The sequence below is a fragment of the Schistocerca gregaria genome, chromosome 3 (genome assembly GCF_023897955.1).
Source record: "Schistocerca gregaria isolate iqSchGreg1 chromosome 3, iqSchGreg1.2, whole genome shotgun sequence".
In the NCBI taxonomy this organism is placed as follows: domain Eukaryota; kingdom Metazoa; phylum Arthropoda; class Insecta; order Orthoptera; family Acrididae; genus Schistocerca; species Schistocerca gregaria.
This window is the reverse complement of record NC_064922.1, coordinates 608,288,258-608,304,107: the sequence shown is the minus strand read 5'-3', so window position 1 is coordinate 608,304,107 and position 15,850 is coordinate 608,288,258. Positions and strand designations below refer to the sequence as shown.

The 15,850-nt window shown below is 41.9% G+C and overlaps 1 protein-coding gene across 1 annotated transcript in view; it reads right to left on the bottom strand.

The window, feature by feature from the left end:
* Nucleotides 1–15,850, bottom strand: part of LOC126354860 (UDP-glycosyltransferase UGT5-like) — a 67,997-nt gene that overhangs the window by 26,954 nt on the left and 25,193 nt on the right. Inside the window, exons 3-4 of the mRNA XM_050004849.1 lie at nt 783–964; nt 225–684 (exon numbers count right to left, since the gene is read on the bottom strand). Of these exons, the coding sequence (XP_049860806.1) occupies nt 225–684; nt 783–964 (642 nt within the window). The remainder of the gene's footprint in view (nt 1–224; nt 685–782; nt 965–15,850) is intronic.

The following is a 15,850-nucleotide window of genomic DNA, read 5'->3' as shown; positions in this document are numbered from 1 at the left end:
TTCATCTCCGGGACTTGTGACCCAAAAAATCAGTCATGATACCACTCAGTTTTTCTAAATTCGAAGAACTGTGCACTGTGCAATCATCATGAAGACAGTCCTTTTGCGTGCATTGAATAAATACTCGCCGGAATCATGCTGTGCGGTGAAACCTTCACAGTAATATTATAAAATGTAAAACAACAGCCTTTAATGAATTAAATTACACGGGATGTACTACTTACCAGTGGAAGTGGCTGCCGCTGTTTCTCTAGATGCAGCCCCGTCAGCTCAATGATATTAGGCAGCAGCGGTCGCGGATAGTTCATACTGAAATGATTATTTACGAGGAGGAGGCTGAAATTCCTTTCAGTTTCGTGCACAGGCGGATGACCAAGACCAAAATACTTCGTTTGCATCTTCTCTTGAGTTGGAAGTATTTGACAATTCCATGCGTAATGAAGGCGTGTTATTATGTAGGCATTGTATAGTCTTTCCCAGAAGGACATGTGGTCGGTGTAGCCCACCATGAAATCAGGGGAATAGGCGGGGTTGTTGGGATTCCCAAAAGATGACAGTACTGGAGATGGTGCGCTCAGAGATACGAAGCCTATCATTGGTGGGGATCCCAGTTGGTGAACCAGACCGTAGTAGCACTGGTACACTAACCTTTCCAGGATAACAACGTCGAAAGACGGCTGGGACCTGCAAAATAAAATTAGGAGTCACAGTCTTTCCAAACCTGCTTTTATTCTGACATATGAAATAGCTTACATTTAATGCCTTAGGAACATCATCCTTACCGAATGAAAGTCTGGACCTGTGGTGACTCTATCTGCATTTGACACATTTTTTCTCCTGCACCAGGCCACATTTTGATCATTTCTACTGGGCTGTCGTCTGACATTGACACAAAGTCAAACGCTGACTTGACGTAGTCGTATGAGTTGGACAGGTCTATTTCTGTGTAATTCTGGATATTTTTCTACGGAAAAGGGGAGAACAAGAAAATACATGTAAGACATACGTGTCTTGGGAATACATCTCATTGACTTATACTTGAGTGGGAAAACAATATTTGGTTTTAAAATGTATGTAGGAAATATATTCATTACAATAAAAAAGAGAATCTCTGGATGTTATTGTGTACGTTGTGGTCTTTGGTCTGAAAACTGGTTTGATGCAGTTCTTCCCTCAAGTCTAACCAGAGGATATCTCTTAAACTACTGCAATGTACATTCTTTTCAACCTACTTACTGTATCCGCTCTTAGTCTGCTGCTACAGCGTTTATCCCAACACTTCTTTCCATTACAAAATTAACTGTTCGTTGAAATCTCATGGTGTTTCCTGTGCATTGCCGAATTTCTTTCTGCCACACTACATTCAGCAACTCTTCATGAGTTATCATATCTACCCATGTAATCCCAAGCATTTGTAGCTCCACATTTGGAACTCTCTGTCTTGGCGCACTTTGTTCACGTTTCACTTTCGTATAACGCTACACGCAAGAGAATTACTTACAGAAACTACACTTAAATGTATGTTCCATGGTATTCCATTTTTTCGTTAAATTTTTTTTCACTACTTCAAGTCTGCAATTTATATACTCATGATTTCTAACATAACCAGTGTTTCTTTCCTCAAATATGAACACTCGTCTATTACTTTCAGTATTTCATTATCTAATCTTACGCCCTCAGCGTCACCTTATTTAATTCAAGTACATTTCATTATTCTTATTTTTCTCTTTTCAAGACAGTTTCCATGCCATTAAACTTATCGTCCAAGTACTTGTCTGTCCAAAAATTCTTATTCCCTCTCACTGAACATGAATTTCTTTTACTCGTACAAATTTCTCATTGGTTTCTTCCCCAGTCTGCTCACTGTACAGACGAATAACATCAGGAATAGGTTACAACCCTGTCTCACCTCTCTTCTCGACAACTGCTTTGCTTTCTTGACCTTCAACTGTTAGAAGTACAGTTTTGTTTCTGTACTAAGTTATACATGAATTTCACTCCCGGTATTTTATCCATGCTGCCTTCAGAGAGTGTATGACAGTTAACAATGTGGAAAGCTTCCTATAAATCTAGAAAACCTAAAATTTATGTATCATATTTCTGTCAAGAACCGACGGGGATATCCCACCAGTGGACAACATTATGGAGGTAGCGGACGTAGTACTGACATAGAGGCTTGCAGCAGTGGAGAACACCAGAATGTGTGAGACAAATAGGCAAAACCTTTGCTGTCGCGACCGCTTTAAACAAGTGTGTATTACGGTCAGGAAACCAATTAGCATTCTGAATATACAAAAAAAAAAAAAAACGCACAATACAAACACCGTGCGAACTGGCCTCAGAAGGCCCAACGGTACCGACCGACCGTGTGTCATCCTCAGCCCTTTGGTGTCATATGATGAGGATATGGAGAGGCCTGTGACCAGCACACCGCTCTCCAGGCCGTTGTCAGTTTTCGTGACCGGCGCCGCTACTTCTCAACCAAGTAGCTCCGCAATTGGCCTCAGAAGGGCTGAGTGCACCCCACTTGGCAACAGCACTTGGCTGATCCGGATGGTGACCCATCCAAGCGCTAGCCAAGCCCGACAGCGCTAACTTCGGTGATCTGTTAACACTGCGGCAAGGCCGTTGGAGTTCTGTATATACGCTGAGGTGGTAATTATAATGGGGTACCTCCTAATATCGTGTCAGACCTACTTTTACCCAGTGCAGTCCAGCATCTCGACGTGGCATTGACTCAAGAAGTCTTTGGTAGTCCCCTGCAGAAATATTGAGCCATGCTGCCTCTATAGCCGTCCATAGTCGCGAAACTGTTGCCTTTCCCGAATTTTGTGCACGAACTAACTTCTCGTTTATCTCCCATAAATGCTGCTGGGATTCATGCCGGGGGATCTGGATGGCCAGATCATTCGCTCGAATTGTCCAGAATGTTCTCAAAGCAACCGCTAACCGTTGTGGCCCGATGGCATGGCGCACTGTCATTCATTAAAATTCCATCGCTGAATGGCTGCAAATGGTCTCCAAGTAGCCTAACACACCCATTTCCAGTGATCGGGTCAATTGAACTAAAAGGCACAATCCACTCCACGTAAACACAGCCCACATCTCTTTATGGAGCGTCCACCAACTTGGACAGTGGCTTGTTGACAACTTGGATTCGTGGCTTCGTAGGGTCTGCGCCACACTCGAACCCTACGATCAGCTGTTACCAGCTGAAATTGGGACTCATCTGACCAGCCCACGATTTTCTACTCGTCTAGGCTCCAGCAGATACGGTCACGAGCCCAGGAGAGGCGCTGCAGGCTATGTCGTGCTGTTAGCAAAGTCTCATGCGTCGGTCGTCTTCTGTCATAGCCAGTTAATGCCAGTTTTCGTAACACTCTCCTAACGGATACGTTTGTCGTACGTCCCATACTGATTTCTGCGGCTATTTCATCCAGTGTTGCTTGTCGTTCATTAATGAGAACTCCCCGTAAGCACTCCACTTCTCGGTCGTTAAGTCATTGCCGTTGGCCACTGCGTTTTTCTGTGGCGAGGGTAATGCTAGAAATGTGGAATTCTCAGCGTACTCTTGACATTACAATACCGCGTTCAGTGTCTTTTAATTCTCGTCGTGTGGCGATGATCACGTCGGAAACCTTTTTACAGAACCACCTGAGTACAAATGACAGGTGCGCCAATGCACTGCCCTCTTGTATCTTGTGTGCGCGATACTACAGCCCTCTGGATATATGCATATCGGTGTCCCATCGTTTTTCTCACCTTAGCGTAAAGCACTCCTTTAGTCGCCATTGTAGTATTGTGTTGATTACGCCGCTGTGTACTTAGACACTACTGGGACTATTTGTACTTTGCTTACAACGGACTAGGCCTCCATTCTGAAAGTTTTCAACTTACATATTCCTGAATGAATTTGCACATGCTGTTTTGTGCCATTTGTCAGTGTTCCAAATCGTTTGGAACTTTAATCTGAGAAAGGCGTAGCATGAATCGTCTACTGAGAGTGTACAAAATAATTTGCAATTGTATCCATTGCAATACAAAAGTGTATTTGTCCTTTTTAAAGGTTATTGGAATAACACTTTTAAAGAAGATCTCATCCATATCTTGTACAATATTAAATTTCAGCTGTCTGTTATCTATGATATTCAGGCCTGAAAAGGGTAAAAAGTTGCTGGTACATCTTATTTCTTTTGTTTACCCATGTTCTTCACAGAAAAATCATTCAGCCAAGAGCATTCATTACAACAACAGGTTGCTACGTAGTGCTCTCAGCCTAGAAGGTGAGATAAAATTAGAAACATTTCGCTGTCCCAAGTTATAGTAAACAAACAAAAAATACAAATAATAAGTGTTCAAAACCACAATTTTCTCATGGCAAATGGATCATTAAAATCTTGTTCTTGTTGTAGACTTCAGTCCGAAGATTGGTTTGATACAGCTCTCCAACCTTCTCTATCGTGTGCAGGTCTGCTCTTCTCTGAATAACTACTGCAACCAACATCCTTTTGAACCTGCTTGCTGCACCATTCTCCTGGTCTCCCTCCGCAAGTTTCATCCCCCACACTTCCCTCCAATACGAAATTGACAATCATTTATCTTTCAGAAGGTTTCTATCAACTAATCCCTTCTTCTTGTCAAATTATCCCACAAATTTCTTCTCTCCCTAATTCTATCCAATAGCTCCGCATTATTTACACAGTCAACCCACATAATCTTTGGCGTTCTTCACTAGCACCAAATTTCGAAAGCTTATATTCCCTCCGTGTGTGAACTGCCTATCGTCCACATTTCACTTGTGCACAAGGCCACAGTCTAAACAAATGCCTTCAGGAAGCACTTCCTAACGCTTAAAGTTATATTCGGTGTTAAGAAATTTCTCTTTTTCATGTGCACTTTTCTTGCCATATCAAGTCTACGTTTAATATCCTCTCTACTCTTGCTATCATCATTTATTTTACAGCCCAAACAACGAAACTCATCAACTGTTTTCAATGTCTCATTTCCAAATCTAATTTCCTCGGCATAGCCTGATTTAATTCGACTACTTTCCATTACTCCTGTTTTGCTTTTGTTAATCCTTATTTTATATCCACTTTCAAGGCACTGTCCATTGTTTTGAAGTGCACTTTTAAGTCCTTTTCCACCTGTGACACAATTTCAATGTCTCAAAGTTTTAATTTTTTATTCCTGAAATTTAAGTCCTTCTCCTAATACTCATAAATCTGCAGGGTAACAGAATTGCTTGTAAAAGACAAGTCCCGGTACAGAACTCAGAATATTTCTATTACGTGGTTTCACTGTAGAAATTTAAGTGATTTTCCTTCAACATGAGATGGCTTGATGACGATGCCAGCAAATATCAACTATTTGTCCTCGTTGGGATGGTAATATGTGGTGTTATGTGGCAGATTTTCCCAATAACGTAACATGTAACATGTTTATTAATGCCATGTGTATATTTGATTAGTAAGTCATGTTAAATCTTTAATGCCCATCAAAACTGAAACTATAATTATAACCACTGTCAATTATTGCAACCTCCATTCATTCCGCGTTTATTTTCCTCTAGGTACGGTGCTGCAGTCTTGTGATTAGGTAGCCTTGAAGCTTTTAGCTGGTTGGTGAAGGGAATGATTCACTTGTGGAAATGGCTGTTTTCTGCTGAAAGGCAGTCTCCAGGCAGGTATAGTGCAGACGTGAGTGGTCTTCAGCCCAGCCCGTTGGAGATGTGGAGTGAGCAAGGCTTTGGCGCCATACACTTTCATTGTGCACGAAGCAAAAAATCCATTTTGCAAAAAATCAAATTTGCACTCCCTTGTCCACTTATTAAATGCCTGCATACTTGATTCAGGGTATCAAGTATTTTGAAGTCTTTTGCAAAAAATCAAACTGTTATTAAGACCGTCTGATGGCTCCAATTATTAATATTTCTGTTTGAGGTGTAGTACCCATATTTTCAAGCCTAACTGAGCCACTCCTAGTAATATTCATTATTAAGCACTTACCTGCTGTGTTACCTTTATCTCTTGTATGATTTTATGAGGAGCTTTCCATCTCTCTAGGATACTGGGGATAAAAGTTGTGGCATCTCATGGATATGCTAATCAGCTCAACTGACACGTTACGTAGGAGTTTGGCGACTCCTGTCCAGATAAATTTTCGATCCTCTGAATTACGTAGTTATTAACCCAGGGTCAGGATTTTCCGATCCATGGCTTTCCTTTGATTTTCGTTGTAATTTTTACAGGTCAATACATAAGTATTTGTTGCCTACAATTGAACAAATGCTTAACTGATTATGTCTTTGATACGAAAAGGATACGCAAACACTTCAATGATTACGAACCTTAAGAAAATAAATTAGATTTAATTGTGATGCGTTTTACTGCTTTGTGCTACTCTTACAGCAAGAAGAAAGCAGGTAATTAGGGTCAACTGTTGTCCTGAATTTAGACGTCGAATTTTGAAGGGTTATATTTTAGTGTGTTTGTGCGTTTGGTTGGTTATTAAAGTGTTTTTTCGTATGTACGTGGGATTAGTGAGCTGGTAGAGGTATTCCGTTGGATATCAAATGTCCATTAGTACGTGTACTGCAAGTTGAAATACGTCACGATATCCACTAGCCCCAAGTTAGGTTAACGCAGGAAACTGCACTGCCTAATCTGTGTCAATTCAACGGGAGTAAGCGACGGTTGGATGACTTACGTCCTAATAGGTGCACACACTGCAGTCTAACTATTCATAACACACGACGTATGTAGTCAAAACCGGAAGTCTGTGAAACTTGCAGCATTAGGAACACACAGCAAGGGGATATGAAGACTGCGATTGACTATGTATGAAGAGGAGATGTAGAGGGATTCGGTGGTTACTTGTGCGAGGATACAGGGGATGATTGCTGAAAATGAAGTAAAATAGTCCTTTGACGGTAAATTATTGGTAAATAACTTTTGTGATAACTTAACATTGTTACGTATAAAACAGAGATACCAGTGCTAGAATCTGAGTTTGTCAGAAGATTTTTTTTTCCCTGAAAACATCTGTGTTTCGGTTTATGGTCTTGCGCATCGTTTGCGACGTTGGTGTCGCTAGTTTGTGGAGTATTATTATTAATTCATCTGTTATACCACGGTAGTGCAGCGTGATTCAACTTGTGGCATGCGAACAGAAGTTTGAAGTGTTTAATTGCAGAGTACCCGAACAAAGAGACGAACTCATCTCAGGTCAGAAGGCGATTAGAAAGAGAGTTGGTTAAGATCATCCGGTAGGGATATGTCAGTTTATCCTTAATATGCAGACAGGGGAATTGCAGAGTTTTCTGGAGGCAGACGAACACCAAGCGATAGCGCCATATTCTAAAAAAGAAAGGAGTCCTTTGATCCTGATCAGTGTGGAGAAGACGCATCCGAAATCGAGGAAGGGCGAGGATGTGTAAACAAAACAAAGTGCATGTCGCAGGTGTATAAATCGGACAAAATCATTTAAAAATACATCAGCAGCACCAGCAACTTGTAAGTTAGTATCACAAGTCACAAGTTCTGAACTGCCACCAACTCGGTATTGGAAATGTTCACACAAGCTACTTTATCGGAAAGTATCAAGAGTATTGCAGAGTATGTCACAGAAACCTACCGGGAGAGTAAAGAACTATGGGGAAACCAGCGATGCATTACAAAGCACGAAATGTCAAATATGTCTCGTTCTTAAGCGCAACGCAATAGCAGTGGATCACATTACAAAAGCAGTATGCCGCATTGAAAAAAAAAAACATAATGTCTAATTCGAAACACAAATCGTGGAACAGTTTACGAAAATCCAGGAAATTTTGGAGAAACACAGGAAGGTAACTGAGGGAAACCGCATTGCATTGGAAAAGGAAAGTACGAGGTGATTCCACCAGATCAAAGAGTGAGTATTTGCAAGATCAGATGAGCACGATGCAGGATGTGGAATCACACCACAGTGTCGTCACAGATCTACACTCCTGGAAATGGAAAAAAGAACACATTGACACCGGTGTGTCAGACCCACCATACTTGCTCCGGACACTGTGAGAGGGCTGTACAAGCAATGATCACACGCACGGCACAGCGGACACACCAGGAACCGCGGTGTTGGCCGTCGAATGGCGCTAGCTGCGCAGCATTTGTGCACCGCCGCCGTCAGTGTCAGCCAGTTTGCCGTGGCATACAGAGCTCCATCGCAGTCTTTAACACTGGTAGCATGCCGCGACAGCGTGGACGTGAACCGTATGTGTAGTTGACGGACTTTGAGCGAGGGCGTATAGTGGGCATGTGGGAGGCCGGGTGGACGTACCGCCGAATTGCTCAACACGTGGGGCGTGAGGTCTCCACAGTACATCGATGTTGTCGCCAGTAGTCGGCGGAAGGTGCACGTGCCCGTCGACCTGAGACCGGACCGCAGCGACGCACGGATGCACGCCAAGACCGTAGGATCCTACGCAGTGCCGTAGGGGACCGCACCGCCACTTCCCAGCAAATTAGGGACACTGTTGCTCCTGGGGTATCGGCGAGGACCATTCGCAACCGTCTCCATGAAGCTGGGCTACGGTCCCGCACACCGTTAGGCCGTCTTCCGCTCACGCCCCAACATCGTGCAGCTCGCCTCCAGTGGTGTCGCGACAGGCGTGAATGGAGGGACGAATGGAGACGTGTCGTCTTCAGCGATGAGAGTCGCTTCTACCTTGGTGCCAATGATGGTCGTATGCGTGTTTGGCGCCGTGCAGGTGAGCGCCACAATCAGGACTGCATACGACCGAGGCACACAGGGCCACCACCCGGTATCATGGTGTTGGGAGCGATCTCCTACACTGGCCGTACACCTCTGGTGATCGTCGAGGGACACTGAATAGTGCACGGTACATCCAAACCGTCATCGAACCCATCGTTCTACCATTCCTAGACCGGCAAGGGAACTTGCTGTTCCAACAGGACAATGCACGTCCACATGTATCCCGTGCCACCCAACGTGCTCTAGAAGGTGTAAGTCAACTACCCTGGCCAGCAAGATCTCCGGATCTGTCCCCCATTGAGCATGTTTGGGACTGGATGAAGCGTCGTCTCACACGGTCTGCACGTCCAGCACGAACGCTGGTCCAACTGAGGCGCCAGGTGGAAATGGCATGGCAAGCCGTTCCACAGGACTACATCCAGCATCTCTACGATCGTCTCCATGGGAGAATAGCTGCCTGCATTGCTGCGAAAAGTGGATATACACTGTACTAGTGTCGACATTGTGCATGCTCTGTTGCCTGTGTCTATGTGCCTGTGGTTCTGTCAGTGTGATCATGTGATGTATCTGACCCCAGGAATGTGTCAATAAAGTTTCCCCTTCCTGGGACAATGAATTCACGGTGTTCTTATTTCAATTTCCAGGAGTGTATAAAGTGTAGTGTATAGAGCGAAGAGCGAAATCGAGAATTTGATGAATGTGGCAAGCGAAACATAACTAGTTCTTAAGCTTATCAAACAAAGTCACAACAAGAGGAACAATGAGATAGCTGTTCTGGACAGTATGGTATTAGATTTGAGACGGGAAGGTAACGAAAAAATTGGCAGAAATTACGTGTGTTTCCGTGAGACTGCTACGGTCGCAGGTTCGAATCCTGCCTCGGGCATGGCTGTGTGTGATGTCCTTAGGTTAGTTAGGTTTAAGTAGTTCTAAGTTCTAGGGGACTGATGACCACAGCAGTTGAGTCCCATAGTGCTCAGAGCCATTTGAACCATTTGAATTACGTGTGAAATGAAAGAGAAAAGCGATGATAATCATCACTCTGCGCACTCAAGTGAGTCAAATGAGTAAAACCAGGAATATGTTTAAGAAGACGCTGTACACAGAGAATGTAGCCGTACAGAAGATAAGTATTTTTTCGAACCAGCTCGGTTACCTTCTTCCAAAAATTGGGGTCAGCGAATTTATCAATGTATTGTCACTATCATGATTGCATGCTGAAAGAATTAGTTACGTGTGTGCACGCCTGCATGGAGAACCAGCGACAATTACGAGAGTGAGGGTAAAAGCATGTCGTAGTTACAGCGAATTACGCAGTAGCCGCGCGGTCTAGGGCGCCTTGTTACGGCCCGCCGAGCGGCTTCCCCCGTCGGAGGTTCGAGTCCTCACTCTGGCATGGGTGTGTGTGATGTCCTTAGCGTAAGTTCGTTTCAGTTAGATTAAGTAGTGCGTAAGCGTAGGGACCGATGACCTTAGCTGTTTGGTCCCATAAGACGTTACCACAAATTTCCAATTTCCAAAACGCAGGAGTACACGGAACAATACTGCCACAAATACTGGAGGAGCAAGAAAAGACGAACCTACTTAGCTACCGAAATACTTAGAGTGTAACAGTTCAGCAGAGTATTTTAAAAGTATGATTGTGAGAAATAACATGTTGGATAAACCATTTGTGGTAAGGGAAATCATATGGTTTTCTTTTGTCAAACTACTACAGTGGGTGAATAGAGAAATTGTATTAGCTGGCAGAGACATGTGTGAACATATTTCGGGGCATATGAACTCAAAGTGTTTAGACAGCCTATATACTCGGGGTAGTACATTTGTTGTTAACTACAGAAATAGTGTACAAACGTTGTAAGTTACAAGTGCTGTCATAGTGCATGTATTGAATATATTGTTATGTGAATTAGATGTAGAAGTTGTGTGTGACATGTAACAGTTTCCGCATTAGGACTTTTGGTGTCTTCCATGATAAATTAGAGTGTTGCTATAGTGGAGGTCTACATATTTTGCATGTATGGAATTATGAACGACGTAGTTTGTACTTAATTAAAAGAGAAACATTGGACAACATGCCGCAGGAAGTTGCGATTTTTGCATATCAATAAATCTGACAAGAAGACAGTAACAAGCTCGAAATGTAATAAGAAATGTTAGGCACTGCCGGTCGGGGTGGCCGAGCGGTTCAAGGCACTACAGTCCGGAGCCGAGCGACCGCTACCGTCGCAGGTTCGAATCCTGCCTCGGGCATGGATGTGTGTGATATCCTTACGTTAGTTAGGTTTAAGTAGTTCTAAGTTCTAGGGGACTGATGACCTTAGAAGTTGTCCCATAGTGCTCAGAGCAATTTTTTTGTGAGGCATTTCGAGATTTGGGTCATAAGTAAGCAAACTGTGGGGTCACACTGTCCAATGAAGATTTGTTGTCTTTGATGATTTGTCAGATGCGAGGCAGCGCTGCAACAAGAAATGTTAAGCAATGGGGGCCAGAAGCGGGGTCCCTCTGTGCCATGACCAAAGGCCAATGTGAATTACGCTAGCAAGACCGTACCGTATGGAATTGAAGTTACTGGAAGCGAGGACGATGTTAAGTATTACCGATGATGAGGAGATTTACTCAGATGCGAGGTCATGTCAAGCATAGAATTTTTCAGTCGAGATGGTAGATGCAACAATTCACTAGGAAGTGCGTATGTCTCACATCCACAGTCTGCGGGAGTTTTTTGTGTGTTTTTTTGTACTGTTTGCAGGGTCAGTGATTGTCATCAGGAGGAAGTCCTTAATTGTAATATGAATATCGTAGAGAAAGAGGGGTACAGCGCATAGAGGAAACGACTTGATAAATAATAACATAACTTGAAAATGGAGGGAAGGTAAGATCACGAATTCAGGTATGGAAGCAAACTATGTAAATATATGTTGTTATATTGAATATCACAACAGAATATTTTGTGTTCTTTTGGGTAGTTTACCATATTTTGTGCTGTTGCATCTTGTGTGTTTCAGGGCAGTCATCCGAGAATGAAAATGACCGACTTGTTTTTATAATTGCAGGAAACTAAAAGATAAGAATGCAGTGAAAGAGAAGAAAAAACTGTTACCAAATACGGAAGCATATCAGTACACACCGCCTGCACAGTAATCAGTCGCATGGTGCACCAGCTGCTATCATAGTTTGCATGTTTGCCAGCGCAGAGAGGATTCCCATATTACTCGACAGAAATATCTAGAAGAAACAGTATTTACATGTGCTATGTATTAGCAGAATATATGCATCATAGATCAACTATCCGCATCTACAACATTAAATACCAGGGAGGCTTTAAGTCGACCTGATACATCAGCGAACCTGTGTATGGAGTCTGCATGAGAATTGCTACTGAACTTAATAATTGTATTACCCACATAAGGACACGCTACACCAATGAATAGTATTCAGCTGACACTTGTCTTGAGCTCTTACCTGGTTCACACTTAACCCATGAGAAAGTGATACCGCTATTATAAGAAAGAATGAGCAGATGACATCAAATTCTTTCTGTTACTGGTATGTGAGTATTAAAGTTACTATTCCACTCACCTCAGTTTTGTGAGTCCAGCACATAAACTTTTTCATGTTACTCACTGAAACTATTAGAACTGGTCATAAATTAGAGCTCCAAATTTTGTAATTTATTGTGATAGATGTGGCAGAAATGAGAGTGATCCAAATGTTGATTGCGAGCAGGCCATTAGTATGAACATTTATGCTAACCTGCTCGCTCATTATGGAAGAGGTGTGCCACAAATTCCTCAAAGGAAATCTTAGGCTGAACTTACAAATCGTTTGACATTTCCGATGTAAAATCTCTCTCAATATTAACTTTTCTGAAAATGTGTCATTTCATATGTCAACCTATTGGTCAAGAGAATTCGTGTGATGAACAGTGTGATTCGCTGAGAACAGTGAAGCGTATTTATTTGATTTTGTATTTTATTTGTGGATTTTCGGGGACATTGTTATTCATTATTATTGCTTTTATGTACATGCACTACCAAACAAACGTGTTGTCAGAGAATGGGCTGTAGGTCTTTTCATAAATACTGATTAATAAAATGATCTTGACACACACCATCAGCGGTGTTGTAACTTGTAAATTTTTTTAACTTTATGATATTTAGTTGATCATTACTAATTAGTAAAATGATCTTGACCTGTTCCATCAGAGATGTTGGTTACCTGTAGCAAATTTGTAACTTTATAATATCTTGTTGTGAGTAACCTAATATGAAAATAATCTTCGTTTATGTTGAGATTGTCAGCGCTATTTCTTGTACAGCTCAATATCACAACTACAACTCTAATCTAGAAATATTTATTTGGATCTGTTTACATAGTGATGAAAGTGTCATTATGTGAATATTTTTTACTATTTTAAATCTTAACGACTGGGTCTTATATATATTCAAGTGAAGCCATGACTTTATATTTTAATGTGTTTGATGGTTCACAACTTTGTACTTGCATCTGGTCATAAAATAACACAAGTGTTGTATAGATCGATTTTATAATGGTTTGGATGTCAATGCTATGTGCTTACATATGCCAGTGTGTTTCTGTGCGTGTATTTGTTCAATTTATTGTCATAAACAATTTTCTAAAATGATGAATGACTTCCAACTATGATATAGTGAGTGTGAATCTGTAATAAGTAATTGTCAAATTGACTATATTTATCTGTATTTTTGAACACAAGTCCTCCATATGCATGTGAGTTTTTCAGGAGATTAACTTCTCTTGTAAATACTGCAAAAACAATCACTAATTTTGTGTTTAATTTTTTAAAGCTGGTGTTCTCTTACACGTATCCCTAATAAATTCACCATTACACCAGCATTCATGTATTAATGTGAGGGGGCTTGGGTGTAAGTGTGTGTGTGTATTTTAGTGTTTGTTGTCTTGGCACCAGAGAAGCTTATGCCTCCATAACATGTGAGATGAAACACATCAACCAGTGACTGTGCAAAATAAAATTAAAAATAGTACACATACCCCCACAAAAATCTCCTTGATGAACTTGTGCAATAGATGTGTCTCAACACATCTACATCAGCATCAATTTTGGAAAAGAGGTAGGGGTAATTTTATATGGCAGCTTTTTCCAAAAACTGTCAAATAACTTGTTCTCTAATTCTATGTGCATATCTGACAAGAAATTCATGTCAAATCATTAATGCTGCATGAGAAATGAAAGAATAATAAAAACAACTGGCAATGATTGCAACTCTCATTAATTCAACATCTCTTTTCCTCCCAGTACACTAATGGTCATGTAGTTATGGCAAACTTAGAAATTCTAGCTGGCTCACATGCGGGAAGATTCACTTGACAGAGCCGCTAGTCGTAAAGATATTTAGTGCTGGAAGCCAGTCTCCGGGCAGATGCAATGGAGGGGCAATTGGTCTGCGGCCTAGCCCAGCATAGCAATGCAATGAAGACGGCTTTATGCCATAAAGCTGCAGTGCGCTTGAAATGAAAGGAATCCTTTTTAACCAAGATAAGAATCTGAAAGACAAGCGAGAACATGAAGCCACAAAAGCTTGGAAGCAGCCATTAGCCCAGATGAGGCCAATATTAGCAAGGAGTTCTCTGGTTGGCTCCTAGTAATTATTTTGTTAAAAGGGAGAGTCCACGCTGTATGTACGTGCATACTTCTGAAAGGCTATGAGTGAAAATCTGTCATTTAGTGGGAGAATCTTTCTGCCTTCTTCACCACACGAAGGAAGAAATACACCTCAGTGACTAACCATGACGAAATATTTGCAAGAATGGGAAATTGTTAACTTAGTTTATTAATTTATAATTGTTCAGAGCTCGCAAGGTCTGTTGCTCTTGGCTGGTGCGATTGGTATAACCAGCTACATTTTGGAGAGTAAAATAAGAGAACACTTGTCGCCTGTGTGTCATATAAGGTACTGCAGAGACCTGCAAGGTGAGATGTCTCCATCTTATATCAGCGCACATAGGCCGTGCTGAATTTAGAATTATCGGGCTCTGATGGTTCAAATGACTCTGAGCACTATGGGACTTAACTTCTGAGGTCATCAGTACCCTAGAACTTAGAACTACTTAAACCTATCTAACCTAAGGACATCACGCACATCCATGCCCGAGGCAGGATTCGAACCTGCTACCGTAGCGGTCGCGCGGTTCCAGACTGAAGCGCCTAGAACCGCTCGGCCACTCCGGCCGGCAGGCTGTGATCCAGACGTCTTCTGCCCTTTGACATCTGTAGGGTGGTAAGCGTGGGCTGGACTTGCATTCACCGAGATGAGGTGTAAGAGAAGTAAAGATTCCGTTTTGCTGACCCAACCTTCACAGCCAGCTAGTTGCACCCACCATGCATTTGGAGAGATACTAGAGTTTGTTCGTAATTTTCTGGAACCTTTCTCTAACTCATTAACCTTTTCTGCAATCGTTCTCCATATTTGCAGCACAGTTTCGTTCCTTATGTACCTATCCACCTGTCCTATGGTTATAGTTCATATTTACAATGCCTTGTCAACTTATTAATTGTCTGTGTTCGTGATTGAGTAGATAAATAATTTGACGTCTTTTGCAATAAATATTATCGTTATAGTGACCATTAATTTCCTTTAGTAGTTTGATGGATGCTGCTACTAATATGCCCATGCGGAGCACCGTATGCGTACTTTAATGACTAATTGGCCACTTTTAGAAATTTACACTTAATAAGCAATTCTTCGTTGTGTGATGCTGTTCTCTTGATTTGTATAATCTTACAGGGAGCTTTCCATGTCTGTAGACCACTGGGGATGGAAACAGTAACATTTCAGAGGTACCATCTCAACTGACCCTTTCGGCAGGATCCATCAGGATCGGGAAGACAACTGCAGAACTCCTTTAAAGAGAAGAAGCGGATCAAGAGAAGAAGCACATCCTCTTTCAAAAGTTGACAAATCTGACGATATTTCTCATTCAGAAGAAAGTGTAACATTCATGCTATAAACACTAGATGGAAAAACGATTTTCACTTTGTAACTCTTCCTGTAAGTATTCTTCAAGGAGGTGTACATTATTCAGCAGGTGTCAT